This window comes from Bufo gargarizans, chromosome 10 (genome assembly GCF_014858855.1).
Source record: "Bufo gargarizans isolate SCDJY-AF-19 chromosome 10, ASM1485885v1, whole genome shotgun sequence".
Classification (NCBI taxonomy): domain Eukaryota; kingdom Metazoa; phylum Chordata; class Amphibia; order Anura; family Bufonidae; genus Bufo; species Bufo gargarizans.
Window position 1 is genome coordinate 122648618 of NC_058089.1, and position 14654 is coordinate 122663271.

Here is a 14654-nt window from a genome sequence, read left to right on the forward strand (position 1 = left end):
GGTGGCATTTCTCTCAGCGACCTGCACCTCGGCTCTGCTTTTGCAGTATGTGGATCCATAGAAAGCAGATAGGATCTGTACTCCGCAGGCGGAGAGCAGTGCTGATGTAAATGGAAGGTGCGCCGTTCACTTTCTGCGGGAAGTCTTAGGATACCCTTTAAAGGAGTTCTCCATCCTTCAAGGTAATGAGTTTAACACAACCACTCCCTCGCTCACCAGCGCTCCGTTCCTAATCTTCACAGCTTCCAGTCCCATGGACCAGAAATGCGACACCCCAGTCCGTCCTCGCGTGCACTGCTGCAGCCATTCCACATGCTGCTTCGAGGACACATCAACGCCGAGGCCAGTGAAGGTCTGTAGCGATGCACGTGACCACTGATGGGACATCACTTCTGGTCCACAGGGGGTCAGAAGCAGTGGGGACTCTCAGTGCTAGAATAGAGTGCTGGTGAACAGGTGAGCGGTTTACGTTTTTAATGTTAAATGCTTTTCAGGCCTTCGTTAGTTTTACCTGGGGGGGGGGGGGGGGGGTCGGAAAACCCCTTTAATTGTTTCCATCACTGAGGTACAGAATATTTCACACGCAGGACTGAATATTCCTCAGTGAAGACAACAAATCAGCAACCACAGAAAAGCCAATAATCCGTAATCATAATATATATTCAAAGTGGGAAATGGACAAAAAAAATGACATTTTCAGTCCTGTAAAAAATGCAACCTCATAAACTGGGTCCATTCCTGGTGTTTTGAGCGCTGCCACACCAACGTCCATTTATTTCCAGTCCAATCTGTGGTGTTACAAACAATCCGGGCCCTCTGCCCCCCCCATTACAATAAAACCATCGGATTATAAAAGATAAATCTGAGTAGAGAATCTGGGAAGGAGTTTCTATGTTCCAAACTTCTTCTGTTTCATTGGAGGAGGCAGCTGAGGCAGGATGTCACCGAGCGGCCGCTCCACCAGGACCAGATCCCCATCGTCCAGCAAGTCCATGAAAAGCAAGGGCTGCAGGTTGTCCAGGAGAAAGGTCAGAATTTGAGTTTAAAAAAAAAAAAAAGGGAAAAAAGTTAAAAGTATTAAAAAAAAATAACACACAGGCAGTTTATCTCACAAGTATTGTCTATATCACCATAGTTTTTTCAGGATTGGCTCTTATGGCGTTCACTGCGTGGTAAAACGTTGATATGTTAATTTTAGGGCTCATGCACATGACCGTATGCCCTCCGAGACATACGGTCCGTGAGCGGCATACATCGTGCGTCATAGGTTAGTATGATACTGTGCGCATCGGGCCGCCTGCGTGACTATTATCCTACACTCATATGAGTGCAGGACAGTAGTCCCGCAGGCGGCCCGATGCGCACAGTATCCTAGTAACCTATGATGCTGTGCGCTCCCGTTCGCACGATGTATGCCGCTCCGGGACATATGGCCCGCTCACGGACCGGAGAGCATACGGTCATGTGCATGAGCCCTTATTCTGAGGGTCAGTATGATTATAGAGGTACCAAATCTATATTATTTTTATTATGTTATACTACCTTTTGACTAAAAAAATGTTTTGTGCCGTCGCATCCTGACACCCATAACTTTTTTTGCTTTCCTATCGACACAGTCGCATAAGGACCTTTATTTATTTTTTGGGAGGCTGAGCCGGGTCCCTTAGCGGACTGGAACCTTTTTGATCTTTGGATCACTTGTCAATACACTGCTATACTTTAGGTGACTAAGGGTAATTAGAGCATCCAACCACTGACTGCAGCATCTAAGGGGTTTAAATGGCAGGGATTTGAGTTATCTCCAATCCCGTCCTTTGCAGAAAGGAAAGGGGTTCGCTGGCACTCCCTGTCTATGCAGCGGGCTCATTTCCTGAACCAGCTTCGTACAATCTTTACACGTATGCTGTGGTGCATGTAAGGGTTAAAGAGCATTTGTCAGCATGATCAACTCTATTAAACCAGACATATAGGGTTGATCGGGCAGATGACAGTGATACCCTTCTTTTCTCTGTATGTTGAACAGTCCTTGGAGCGCCGCTTCTGTAACGCCCCTGTGCTCTGCCCCTCATTTACCATCTACCCCTTTAAGAAGAATGAAGGATCAAGGTCTTACCTGAAACCTTTTGGTTATTTTGAAGGCATGCGCATGACTTCTCCTCGCACTCTCTGACAGCTGCTTCAGTGAGTTCTGGTTCACCAGAGGGGTTTTATCATCAGGCAGAGGCTGTGGTGATAAGAATAGGATGACATAGATGCATCACCAGGGCACATCAGTCACGACACCATCACCAAATAGCAAAACTGGACACGTCTGCAGATTGGCATTGGTTGAGATGGGGCAAGATCGGCTCCAAGTAGTTCTGTTGCTTACCAGAGACTTATCCAGGACACAGAACATGTAGTTATCGTGCAAAAGAATGTGTTCAGGCCTCGCGGGGTTAAAAGCGATGCCAGTGATGGGAGTATCGCGCTCAACCCAATCCCGATGGAGGCCGCGCTGCATGACTTTTCGACTCCAGTCTGTGTACTGCTTTTGAGCAATGCTGAACTCCGAGGATCTAGAGGGGGAGAGAGGCAACGTAAGAGTCGTGTTATAGGGAGACCCCCAAGGAAAGTGTCTCCGCCCCGAGCAGAACCCACCTGCTGGTCGGGGTAAGCAATCACCAGGTTGTTAGTGGACGGATGGATTCTGATGGCTGCAGGAGTACAACTGTATTGAGGTACTGAGCATTCGTACTGGAGCAAAGACAGGAAGAGGTTAATAGAATATACGCTCCTAACGTCACTTTTCTAAAACTGCAGGAATAATTAGGTTTCTTCTCACTTTTAGCTTCTTCACATCATATATATCAATCTGAGCATTTGCAGAGGCCACGGCCAGTAGGGACCCATCTGAACTCGCAGCCAACAGATGCACAGGGTGGGAAGAACCTGTAGAGAAACAGACTTTCTGGTTAGACTCTTCTCCGAGGCCGCGGGGCTAAGGCTAGTCAAACGGCAGTGGAACGAAAAGGCCGTTACAATGGCAAAATGGTCCATTTTTATCTGATACTTTTCTGAAGAACGTTGCTTTCACTAGTATGGGAGCCGTGAAAACAGACAGAATAGGACAAGTCCTATTTTTGATGTCCGTTATTCACAGGCCAGGTGAACAGAACCACAGACCAGCAATGGTTATGAAAACATCAGCCCGACGGCCGTCAATGTGGGCCGTCGTCACACATCCGTTTGTCATTGTCGTGAGAATGTAGCCTAAATCAAACAAATCAAAATAAATTTGGGGATTTTTATCTCGCTGTTCCTTACTGTTTATCTCACCGTACCGAGTACTGGAAACCCACAATGCAGCAGAACAGATGGGCTGCAGTATTAGGCACAGTGACATGCACAGGGTACGGGACCCCCATTGATCATGAGGTAGGACCCCTTCCTATCTGATACTTCTTGTACCCGGAAGACGCCTTTACCTCCAGCTCCACGATCAGTATAAATCCATCAGCCTGGGTTTGGTTGCCAGCTTCACTCAGGCTGAGGGTCAGGACAAGTATTGGTAACTTGCCCCTCTAAAGCTGCCGCCAAAGGCTACTTTCACACTCGCGTTTGGTGCGGATCCGTCATGGATCTGTTCAGATAATACAACCGTCTGCATCCGTTCAGAACGGATCCGTTTGTATTATCTGTAACATAGCCAAGACGGATCCGTCATGAACACCATTGAAAGTCAGTGGAGGACGGATCAGTTTTCTATTGTGCCAGATTGTGTCATAGAAAACGGATCCGTCCCTATTGACTTACATTGTGTGTCAGGACGGATCCGTTTGGCTCAGTTTCGTCAGACAGGACACCAAAACGCTGCAGGCAGCCTCCGGAGCGGAATGGAGATGCAGCGGAGGCAAATGGATGCATTCTGAGCGGATCCTTATCCATTCAGAAAGCATTAGGGCCAAACTGATCCGTTTTGGACCGCTGAGCCCTGACCGGATCTCACAAACGGAAAGCCAAAACGCCAGTGGGAAAGTAGCCTTATTTGTCATAGGCACATTGCCCTGTGTAAACAGGAATGTGCTGCAGGCAAAGAAAATAACTGTATCGGGAGGAACAATCGTCGTAACTATCGTTCATCCCCCATACACAAGCAATGACGGCTGCCAGTAAATGCAGCAAACGAGTGGTTAATGAGCAGGAACACATTTCCTTATTCCCCCCCATTGCCCAGACCATCGGCAAGTGTTAAAGGGCCATAATACTGCACGCTAACCTGACCGATATTCACCACATTTCCAGTGACAACTCATTAATTGCACCAAAATCCTCAGGAACAATACAACGGCATCACCTGAATGCCAACTGCCGAACCTCAGTGGCGGTACCCCAAATGTACCAGCTACACACCACTCCAGGCTCAGCATTCACAGTCACTCTCTGCAAACTTTACCGACATGTCAAACTTTTTCTCTTCCCCTTTAACATGTCTCGTACCTGACAGACGCTCTAGTGTGCGACTGTGCTGGCACGCGCCCTCCGACAGCTCCAGGACATGGACACGTCCCCCCTCTGAGCCCACATAGAGCCGCTTGGAGTCAGGAGAGAAGAGCAGCTGCAGAGCCTGGAGCTGAGGCACTTTGGGAACCTGTGAGGACACAAGGGGATTGTTAGGTGTGGATCTACCGAGAAGGTGATGTAAAAGAGGCGAATGAATGCTACACCGCCATATACAGCGCTCTCTGCAGGTCCGACTCACCCGGCTGATTCTTAGATTATCCTTATCATAATGAAGCCTATGAAGGAACAGACGGGAAGACGTGGCGTAAGAGACCCATGAACCGCAGCGGGAGATGGTGCTGCAGCGGATGCACTCAGAGCCCTGAAAAGAGATGGAAAATGAGAAGACTGATTAACCCCTACAACTCTATGCATAAGAAGCAATGCCTTTGATTAGGACACGCAACTAACAGCACATGACAGTAAGGGCTCATTCACACGACCGCATCTGCGGACCCATTCGTTTCAATGGGCTGCCCCGCAATAAAGATAGAGCAGCATCCTATTCTTGACAAGCTGATAGCGGCACCCACGTGCGGTCCGCAAATTGCGGAACGCACACGGGCCGCTACCCGTGCGGTCGTGTGAATGTAGTCTAATGCACACACGCTATACAATATATACACACATATTGCTCTTGTTCAAGATGCGGCAGTTTACCTTGACTTTAAAGCATAAAAAAAGCCGCCGACAATACGTCAAAACACGGTTTTCAGGATGCATTAATCACATCTCCAAACAGCAGAGGCGCAATGCTGCCCCCTGGTGGCACTGCTCACCTTTCTCTTCAGCTGCAAAAGAAGTTCTTGCTCCTTGCTTACATTAAGAAGGTCACCATCGATTCCTACAACCCACAAATATATATTTACTAAATGGTTCCGAAAGTTAACACGGTCATGAAAGTGACATAATTAATTTGTCGCCAAATGCATTATATAACCTTTTATTAGAAAAATAAAAATCTGCTTTCCCCGGGAGACTTTTGAGCAATTAAATTGGTCATGATGCGATGCATTAAAGGGGTCGGCCCATCTCATACACTCGGGGGCATATTTCTAGGGGTTCGGAGTCCTAGAGGTGCACCTATCTCTAGAATTGAGCCCACAAAATAAAGGAAAGCAGACCATGCATACGCGCGGCCACCTCTATTCATTTTCACGGGACTGCCGAAAATAACAGAGCAGCGCGCTCGGCTATTTTCTAACGTGCCATAGACATAAATGGGAAGTGAAACATGCAAGCACAGTCGCCGCTCCATTCACTTCTATGGGGCAGACAGAAATAGCTCAGCCAGTGCTCGGCTCTTTTTGGCAGTCCCATAGAGCTTGTGCACTCGCTCGAAACACCCCTTGCGCACATCAGATGTACAGCTATGTCCGAGAGAGTGAAGGTTATTTAAAATACAGGTATAAATATCTACCCTGGAGTAACTCGACATACCCGATTCATTCGTCTGTCCCAGTCGCCACAGCTCTAGATGTCCTGGAAACTGGAACAGAAGCAGTCGGGAGGCTTGGGCACAGGATACAAGATGGCGCTATCGAAAGAAAAAGGACAAACATAATCATAATCATTTCTTTAGACAAATTACACTTTTCACCTATCCACAGCTTAGGTCTTAAATAGGTTGCGCCGTGCAAAGATACTGATGACCTAATCCTGGGGATAGGTCATCGATATCAGATCTGCGCAATCTGAGCTCCCGGCACCCTCGCCGATCAGCTGCTTGAAGAGGTAGCAGCGCTCCACTTCAAAATTACCTGTGCGTCACCTCGCCTGTAGAGCCGGTGCAGTGCAATTCCAACTGCTCTACCCATTCAAGCTCTAGGCCAGCGACGTCACGTTCCTCTGTCACATGGACTATGTGCAGCTCAGTCTCATTCCAATGAATGGGGCTGAGCTGCAATACCAAGCACAGCCACTACGCAATGCAATTAAATTGAATCCAGCCGGCACTCGCTGTATTACCTGGCGCTGCAACGGAAAGGAGCATCACTCCACGTGGACCAGTGAAAAAATCCAGCAAACCGCCAAATTGGCGTTTTTTTTTTCACTATGCAATGTAAGGCGCTGCGCTTGTTATGCAGTGAGGAGGCCACAGCTCTCTCTGGAACACTGCTACCTCTTCAAACAGATGATCGGTCGGACCACCGCCAATCCAATATTGATTGCCTATCTTTGCACTGCACAGCTTTTTTAAGTGTCAATGGTTGGTGCCCGACACCCGGGATTCCCACCAATCACAAGAACGGGGTCCTGTCTCTCAGGTTTGAGTAGAGAGGCAGTGAGGGTTGCATACCGCTGCTCCGTTATTCGGTAGGGGACTGCCAAAGATAGCCAAGCACTGTACTCGATTATCTTTGGCAGTCCCACAGATAAACTGAATGGCAGGGCACAGGTTCGATACAGGAACAAGGAACTCTGCTCTCGTGATCGGTGGGAGTCCCAGTGGTTGGACCCCCACTGGACAGACACGTACCTGTGCATAGGCGATAAATTCAAATATTGAGTCATCCCCTTTTAGAAAACCTGTACAAAATGCACAGCGTCCCTATGGAAGTCTAAGGATGGCTGCAGACAATCATAGCATCTGGAGACCATCAAGAGTATTGCAGAACCTTACAGGTCTACACAGCCTGTTACCTGGGCCTGGATTAGACTATTTCTGTCACATCTCTGTAATAATGGGACTTACATGAGGAAACGTGATTTTTCTCAGAGCAGCTTCATAGGATTTATTTTGCACCTTTTCCATCAAAGGTCGTGAGACAATGTGGCCATCAACACCTGGTAAAAGAAGAAGAACCGGGCTTCAGAGCTGATGCTCAATGTCCTCGCTGTTCTATGGAATCTGTGGATCTGATACACATGCTATGGCAATGTACGGCATTAAATGTATTCTGCAGAGAGGTACTTGATGTCATACAGAAAGCTTTCTCAGTACATATACCACAGGATATTAGGTGTGCATTTTGGGTTATGTGTCAGAGTTGAAAACATGCTCAAAGTGGCTATAGGTCGTCTGCTATATGTGGCTAGGAAACGAATAGCTCTACACTGGATACAAGCTGACCCTCCGAGTTTAAGAGCACGGTTAATTACATGTTAGTATATGAAAAGGCTGTCTTCCAGAAAAGAGGGGAGAAATTACGGGAGCCGTGGCAGGTGTATGTGCGGGCGAGTAATATGATGGGGTAAAAGTACAGCAGATACCGGAATAGGGGGTTGGTTGGGGGTACTGTATGCAATTGGAATATGTATACAAATATACATGTAACGTTGCATATGTTGAGAATTGCTTCTTGATGTAGCTTTATTGTACGATGTTCTACTTTCTGTAATACGTGAAAATAAAACGAATAAAAAAAAGAACCACCTTTAGAGAGGAGGCAGAGCGATGCGATATGTACATTAAACTATAGTGGGCAACATACCTCCAGAGATGAGAGCGGTGCTGCCGTGCGCCACAGCCCTTACATCATGGGTGTGATATCGAAATGGCTTTGTGCGAACCCACTGTTGCTCTGGCTTCCCCGCCTGAGTGGGCAAACGTTGGAACTGGAGAATGAGCCCTTCAGCCGTGCCCACCAACAGGCTATCCTCAGTCTGCCAGGACAAATGAGCAGCACAGGTCAGCATTATCATTCATGACGTTTTTATCAGACGTTTATAATAATGAGCAAGTGCATCACCTGGTTCACCGCCAGGCTTAGGGCGTCACAGCTCGTCACGTTGTAGGTGCGGATAAGCGTTCCGTTGTCCAATTCCCAAAACTGGAGTTTTCCTGTGGAATCCACACTGACGACTTCTCCGCAGGACAGGACGGCCACGCTCCACACAACGCACTCACGATTCTGTACATTCAATGGCCGGCGGTCCACCTTCAGTCTGTGAAGAAGATGACCTAATAGGAAACGAGGCAACAAACCAATGAACTACAGGTCTGGTATAGACAGCAGAAGTCAGTTACTAGATCTTAAAGGCCATCTACACCTTTGGGGGCGATTTCTTTTATTATTATTATATTGTAGTCATTTTGAGCTATAAATGTTGGGCCCTTTTCCCTGCACAGCACTGAGTTTATCTAGTAGCAGGATCTGAATTTTCTCTCTGCTCCTCAGGCAGGGAACTGAGGCTCTTTATCTCGGATATCCTAAACTCTCATTATAGCTCAATCCTTAGTTTACCGATAAGAATGTGGCTTAAATAAGTGTTTATGACCTTTTAGCAAATTAGAGATAAGGTTTATTAGAGGATCGGCACACGGTGAAAGTACCAGTCACACAGCTAGACAAACCGCTAAACAGTGACTGCTGTTTTATTTTATTTTGCTAATGTGTAGGGACAGCGATACGGAAAATTTTTGTAATATACTTTATTTAGGAAAAAACGTTTATTTGTGGTAGAAAACTGGGGCTGAAATGTCCCTTCGTAACGCTCTCTCAAATGAGCATTGCTAAGGGCCATCCATCTTCTATTAGCCTAGGAGAGACAGGCAGTGCGGGAGCTGCGGGCCTCTGCCTGTCCTGCCCCCTCACAGCCTGGTGGGCACAGGAGCCTTATAGAGTTCCGTCCTAGGGGCTCCATAACGGAAAAGAACTGATCAGTTTTATCTCCATGCATTCTGAATGGAGAGTAATCCGTTCAGGATGGATCAGGATGTCTTAGTTCAGTCTTTTTGACTGTTCAGGACGGAGATAATATGGCAGCATGCTACGGTTTTATCTCCGGCCCAAAAAATGAACACTTGCCTCAATGCCGGATCCGGCTTTTTTTCCCATAGGAATGTATTAGTGCTGGATCCGGCATTCCGGTATGCGCAGACCTTTAAAAATGTGAAAAATAAATACCGGATCCGTTTTTCCGGATGACACCAGAAAAACTGATCCAGTATTGCAATGCATTTTTCTGACTGATCAGGATCCTTATAAGTCTGAAAAATGCCTGATCAGTCAGAAAAAAATGACATGACAGTTCAGGCAACGGAACTGCCTGCCGGACTTAAACAGCGCAAGTGTGAAAGTTCCCTTATGTGTTAAAATTAAATCTACCTTACCCCTTTTTTATTAAATATAATGGATTGCACACTCTGTATGCTGTCAGTGAGCTGCTTTCCCGCTGCACTCCCGGCGTGCTGTAGTGACGGTGTAGGGAGGCAGGGGGCAGCTGCTATACAGTATATAAGGACAGTTAAGGCTACTTTCACACTGGCGTTTTGAATTTCGTTTGCGAGATCCGTTTCAGGGATCTCACAAACGGTTCAAAACGTATCAGCCTCCATTCTGCTCTGGATGCGGACACCAAAACGATGCTTGCAACGTTTTGGTGTCTGCATGGCGATGCGGAGCCAAAATGATCCGTCCTGACTTACAACGAAAGTCAATGGGGACGGATCCACTTTCACTGACACAATATGGTGCAATTGAAAACGGATCTGTCCCCCATTGACTTTCAATGTAAGTCAGGACGGATCTGTTTTGACTTTGTTCTTCATAATGCAAATGGATCCGTACTGAACGGATACAAGCGTTTGCATTATAGGTGCGAATCCGTCAGATCCGCACCTAACGCAGGTGTGAAAGTAGCCTAAGGACAGCTGATACATGCAGAATACAAGCCACCTGAAAGTTTAGTTATATTTTAGGCATAAGTATAAACTACATGTTGCCACAATGGGGTAGCATAAGGCGCCTTCATCGATGTGGGCACACACCCCATCCCCCAATGCAGAAACAATACCCTACCCTCGTACTCACCTGATGTAACACTAAATACTCTGATGACCTTGACAGAACCAGTGACAATCTGAGATCCAGAAGGATGCCAAGCCAGGCACAGGATACGATCTGTAGTGGGAGACAGAGTAGGACAAAATGACGCTCGCCCATCAAGATCAGTCAGAAGCAGCCGACGACCTCACTAGATCCACCCGCCAATCACCTTTCTGCCGGTTCAAGGATTTCTCGAAGACAATCTTCTCGGGGCTGATGTTGAACAGCTTGACGGAGCCATCTTCACCGCAAACCTGCACCATAAAGGAATGCACCAGGTGAGGGGAGATCATACAACCCAGAGAGATAATAGCGATAATGCTGGGGATGTGGTACATACGGCAAGTTGGGTGCCACTGGGACTGGCCGCAATGCCCCAGATGGGTCCTCCGAAAGCATCCAGAGAATATTTAACACAGAGCTTCGTCAGATCATACTCGATGATCTCCCCATTCAGACCGGCAGAGAAGAGCCGGCCACCAGGGGCCCAGCATATGGACTGCGTGGACCTTCGATCATCACCGGGAATAACCTGCACAACAAAAACACAAAAGGGGGCGATTTACTAAACCCTTTACGCTATTAGACAAGCCTACAACCAGTGACCCCGCTGCTGCTATACCGCCATGCCCGGCTTCACCCTCACCTACTGTGTCCTTCCTCCAAACCCCCGTAGAGTGTAAGCCTCGCGGGCAGGGCCCTCTCTCCTTCTGTACCAGTCTGTAATCTGTATGTGCGCCGCTTATCATATGTACAGCGCCAGGGATTGAATGGCGCTTTAGTGATAAATAATTATATTATGGGGTAAAAAAGTGGCACATTATGGAGCCCGCCATTTGTGCAGCATAATTTGCAATGTGCCGAGAAAAGGGGGTGGGGTGGACCCAAACCTATCTCCAGAACGGAACCCCTCAAAGTGAATAAAGAGCAGCCGCGCATGCGCGACCACCCTCTGTTCATTTCAGGGCCTCGTTCTCTAGATGGGAGTAAGCACCTTTCTGACATTCACCACATATCCTAAGGCCCCTTTCACACGAGCGAGTTTTCCGCGCGAGTGCAATGCGTGACGTGAACGCCTAGCACCCGCACTGAATCCTGACCCATTCATTTCAATGGGTCTGGGCACATGAGCGGTTTTTTTTTTACGCATCAGTTCTGCGTTGTGTGAAAAACGCAGCATGCTCTATATTCTGTGTTTTTTCGCAGCCCTGGCCCCATAGAAGTGAATGGGGCTTCACTGAAAAACGCATTGAATCCGAATGTAACCTGGATGCAGTCCAGGTGCAATGAGTTTTTCATTGATGGTTGCTGGGAGATGTTTGGAAAACTTCAGTTTTTTATCACGCGCATAAAAAACGCGTCAAAACACAATCGCAGACAAAACTGACTGAACTTGCTTGCAAAATGGTGCGAGTTTCACTGAACGCATCCGGAGCCGATCCGTCACGCTCGTGTGAAAGAGGCCTAACAATATACCATCAATGCCTGAGATGAGCCAATAGTCCGTCACCTCCACCCTCAGTTTCTAAGTAAGCATACCCTCATGTGGGGTAGGGTATGAACATCAGTAGCTAAGTATCGTTTCATTTTACCATCCATTTATCACTAATCACATCTACATCTTAATTGGACTCTGTCCGTTTTTCTACCTACCTCCTGATGAGCCTGATTGTATACAGGCGAAACGCGTCGTGGTATATGTATTAAGATGTGTATATTTTTATAAAAAAAACGTGCGTATTGTACTAACGAGTGGAATGGTGATCTCCGTATTATCAGGAAAACTTTTCTCACTCTGTTAACCTAACTGTGAATTTCATCCCTATCTCTAATCTTTCGGAAGGGGCAGGTGGCGACCCTATTTATACTAAACCACCCTCCATTCCCGATTTATCGTGATTATAGCTATCGTTTATTTTATATTTTTCCCTGGCTAGGGTCAACCTAGGGATTTGTTTAGTCTTAGGTTCGGGGACAGGGAACCCCCACCATCAGGGGGTCACCCTGGGCTGAGCAGTTTTTGAGGGCTCTGTAGGGTAAGCATTGTGTCAGCCCTGCCCTTTTCCTCAGACCCTGTCTCATTATTATTTATTATTTTGATTTTGTTGACTGGATCCTCGAACTTCCTAGACCTACTGATGTATCGTATCACTAGATGTTTTGTGTAGGGGTTACTACTCCCCGGTCATAAGAAATATTTATATATAAATTCTTGTGAAATTGTAGCACACTCTGTCGGTATATACATACCTATACCCACATAATCACTAATAAAGGTATTTTTAAAAGTCACTAATTCTAAAAAGTAAAACTATATAAACCCCATGTGATAATAAAATCTAATAAAAATCTAACTACTAGGCAACTGTCTAAGTAAGCATACCCTCATGTGGGGTAGGTGCCATGAAGCATAGCCATACCTTTGATGTAAAAATCCGCTCCTCTAATCCTGAGAAATTCAGCTTTTTTATACAGCAAAACAAGCCGCCCAGCCCATGGTGCGCCAAAAACCTGATCTGCATACAAATAAAAAGATGCATTCCTCAGGATTAGGCCTCGTAGTGCGGCCACCGTCCGTGTGCTCCCTGCGTCACGGATGTGGCCCCTCCCACATGAATGGGTCGGCAATACGGAGCTGCGCCGGGGAACGGAGGGGGGATTTCTATCCGTGTCTCTGCACTGCAAAAAAAATATTATTTTTTTGCGGTGCTGACGGATCAACTTGAATGGGTCCGGATTCGTCGCGGCAGCCGCACGGATGGTGCCCGTGCATCGGGGACTGCAAATTTGCGATCCCAAATGCACGAACAGGCCGAACAACAGCCGTGTGCAAGAGGCCTTAGGAGAACTGGATTTCCACAAAAAAAATATGGTTATTTTTCTCAGAAAAAAATAAGTTAGTTATTTTGCAGGTGACAGAATCGCTTTAATTACATCCATTTCACAAACCTCTGAGGCAAATTTACTTTGTTAATGGGGTTTTCTGAGTGTTACATACTGGTGACCTATCCTGAGGTGGGCGCCGGATCATACCAAGCACAGACCTGTCCACTGGATAATGACCCCCACCGATCAGATACTGGTGACCTATCCTGAGGATGGTCTGACGACCCGACCCCTGCGCTTCGGTGGGCGCCGGTTCATACCAAGCACAGACCTGTCCACTGGATAATGACCCCCACCGATCAGATACTGGTGACCTATCCTGAGGATAGCATCATATACTCAGAAAACCCATTTACAGCGGTCGTAAAGTTTAGAAAATCCATGTTGGGGGTTGTAGTTTTTAATCAGCTTAGCAGTGCCGTATGTACTGATCGTCATACCGTCTCCTGGTAGTAGTTGGCAGGAAAGTTGTAAACCTCCACAGATCCGTCATTGCGAGCCACAGCGAGCCTCTCCGTCTCTTCAGAGTACGCCATACAGCACACGCCGGACGGCACATAGTCAAAGAAGCGGACACGGTGCACCTTGAACTCCCCCATACCTGTATAATGACACAAGAGAGGCAGAATTTAGTGTGGACGTACCACGCCATGAGACCACGTGACCCTCTATGTAAACAATCGGCTATGGGGAACATTTTTGCGCCTCTACTACGACCAGGCATTCGGTCCTATCCCTAGGATGCTGCCTGTTCAGATCCTCAGTCGAAAACGCCCCATGGCAACATACCGTGAGCGAAGTAATGACCGCAGCAACCAATCACATCCCAGTTCTTATTTGTCGCCGCTGCTTCAGGAAATGAAAGCAGCAATCTAATTGGTTGCTATGGGCAACCCATCCTGTGGTGATTCTCCACATGTGAAACTACAACCCCCAGCAAGCCCTGCGAAAGATTCGGTCTGCAGATCCACTGGGTAGAGACGACATGTGGGCTGCATTGTCACAGCAGCTCCGACACCAGGATCACATGTTAGGCCTCACATACAGCAGCCAATCAGAGGGCAGCTTTCATCTGTTAAACTGCTAGTGCTCATATAAAATGAAAGGTGTACTTTGATTAGCTGGCCTGGCTGCCAAGAGCAACCAATCAGGGAACAGCTGTAATTTCTTAACCTGCTGAAGTAGAATGAAAGCTGTGCCGTGATTAGCTAGCCTTGTTGCCAATAGCAACCAATGGGAGCGCAGCTCTCAATTCTTAACCTGCTCTGGTACAATGAAAGCTGCGCAGTGATTGGCTGCTGCGGGCAGTTAGGCACTGGGCACTACGGAAGGAAGGTAGCTGGCTGTCTCTGGTGCATCAGGTCGAGGGAACGTTATTCGTGTCACACGGTGGACAGCACTCACCCGGCTCTGCTCACGTTGCTCCTCTTCCTTCACGTGTGCGGCACAGTGCAC

General features: G+C 47.4%; 1 protein-coding gene across 3 annotated transcripts; it reads right to left on the minus strand.

Annotated features, from left to right (window-relative positions):
• Positions 1-648: 648 nt before the first annotated feature.
• On the minus strand, positions 649-14654 carry UTP4 (UTP4 small subunit processome component). Of its 3 annotated transcripts, XM_044269747.1 has the most exons (17): positions 14604-14654; positions 13640-13800; positions 10654-10845; positions 10483-10567; positions 10299-10388; positions 8235-8446; positions 7977-8148; positions 7238-7329; positions 5983-6079; positions 5322-5386; positions 4742-4864; positions 4480-4630; positions 2825-2931; positions 2632-2736; positions 2372-2548; positions 2114-2224; positions 649-1006 (listed from the first exon to the last, which is right to left on the minus strand). In XM_044269747.1, the coding sequence occupies exons 2-17, from the start codon at positions 13796-13798 to the stop codon at positions 890-892; spliced, it is 2055 nt and encodes a 684-aa protein (XP_044125682.1). In that variant the 5' UTR covers positions 13799-13800; positions 14604-14654; the 3' UTR covers positions 649-889. The 3 variants fall into 3 exon arrangements, 1 of the variants encoding a protein (XP_044125682.1); XR_006386905.1 differs by lacking the exon at positions 649-1006 and having other exon boundaries at positions 2372-2558; positions 2641-2736; positions 13640-13801; positions 14604-14648; XR_006386906.1 differs by lacking the exons at positions 649-1006; positions 14604-14654 and adding an exon at positions 14373-14393 and having other exon boundaries at positions 2372-2558; positions 2641-2736.

Excerpts from the sequence above, each read along its gene's own strand:
- UTP4 (XM_044269747.1), bottom strand. The coding sequence starts at position 13,798 with ATGGGGGAGTTCAAGGTGCACCGTGTCCGCTTCTTTGACTATGTGCCG. Across the intron at positions 10,846-13,639 it reads CCAACTACTACCAGGAGACG|GTTATTCCCGGTGATGATCG; the intron begins GTATGACGATCA and ends TTTGTTGTGCAG. Across the intron at positions 5,387-5,982 it reads GGGACAGACGAATGAATCGG|GAATCGATGGTGACCTTCTT; the intron begins GTATGTCGAGTT and ends TGTGGGTTGTAG.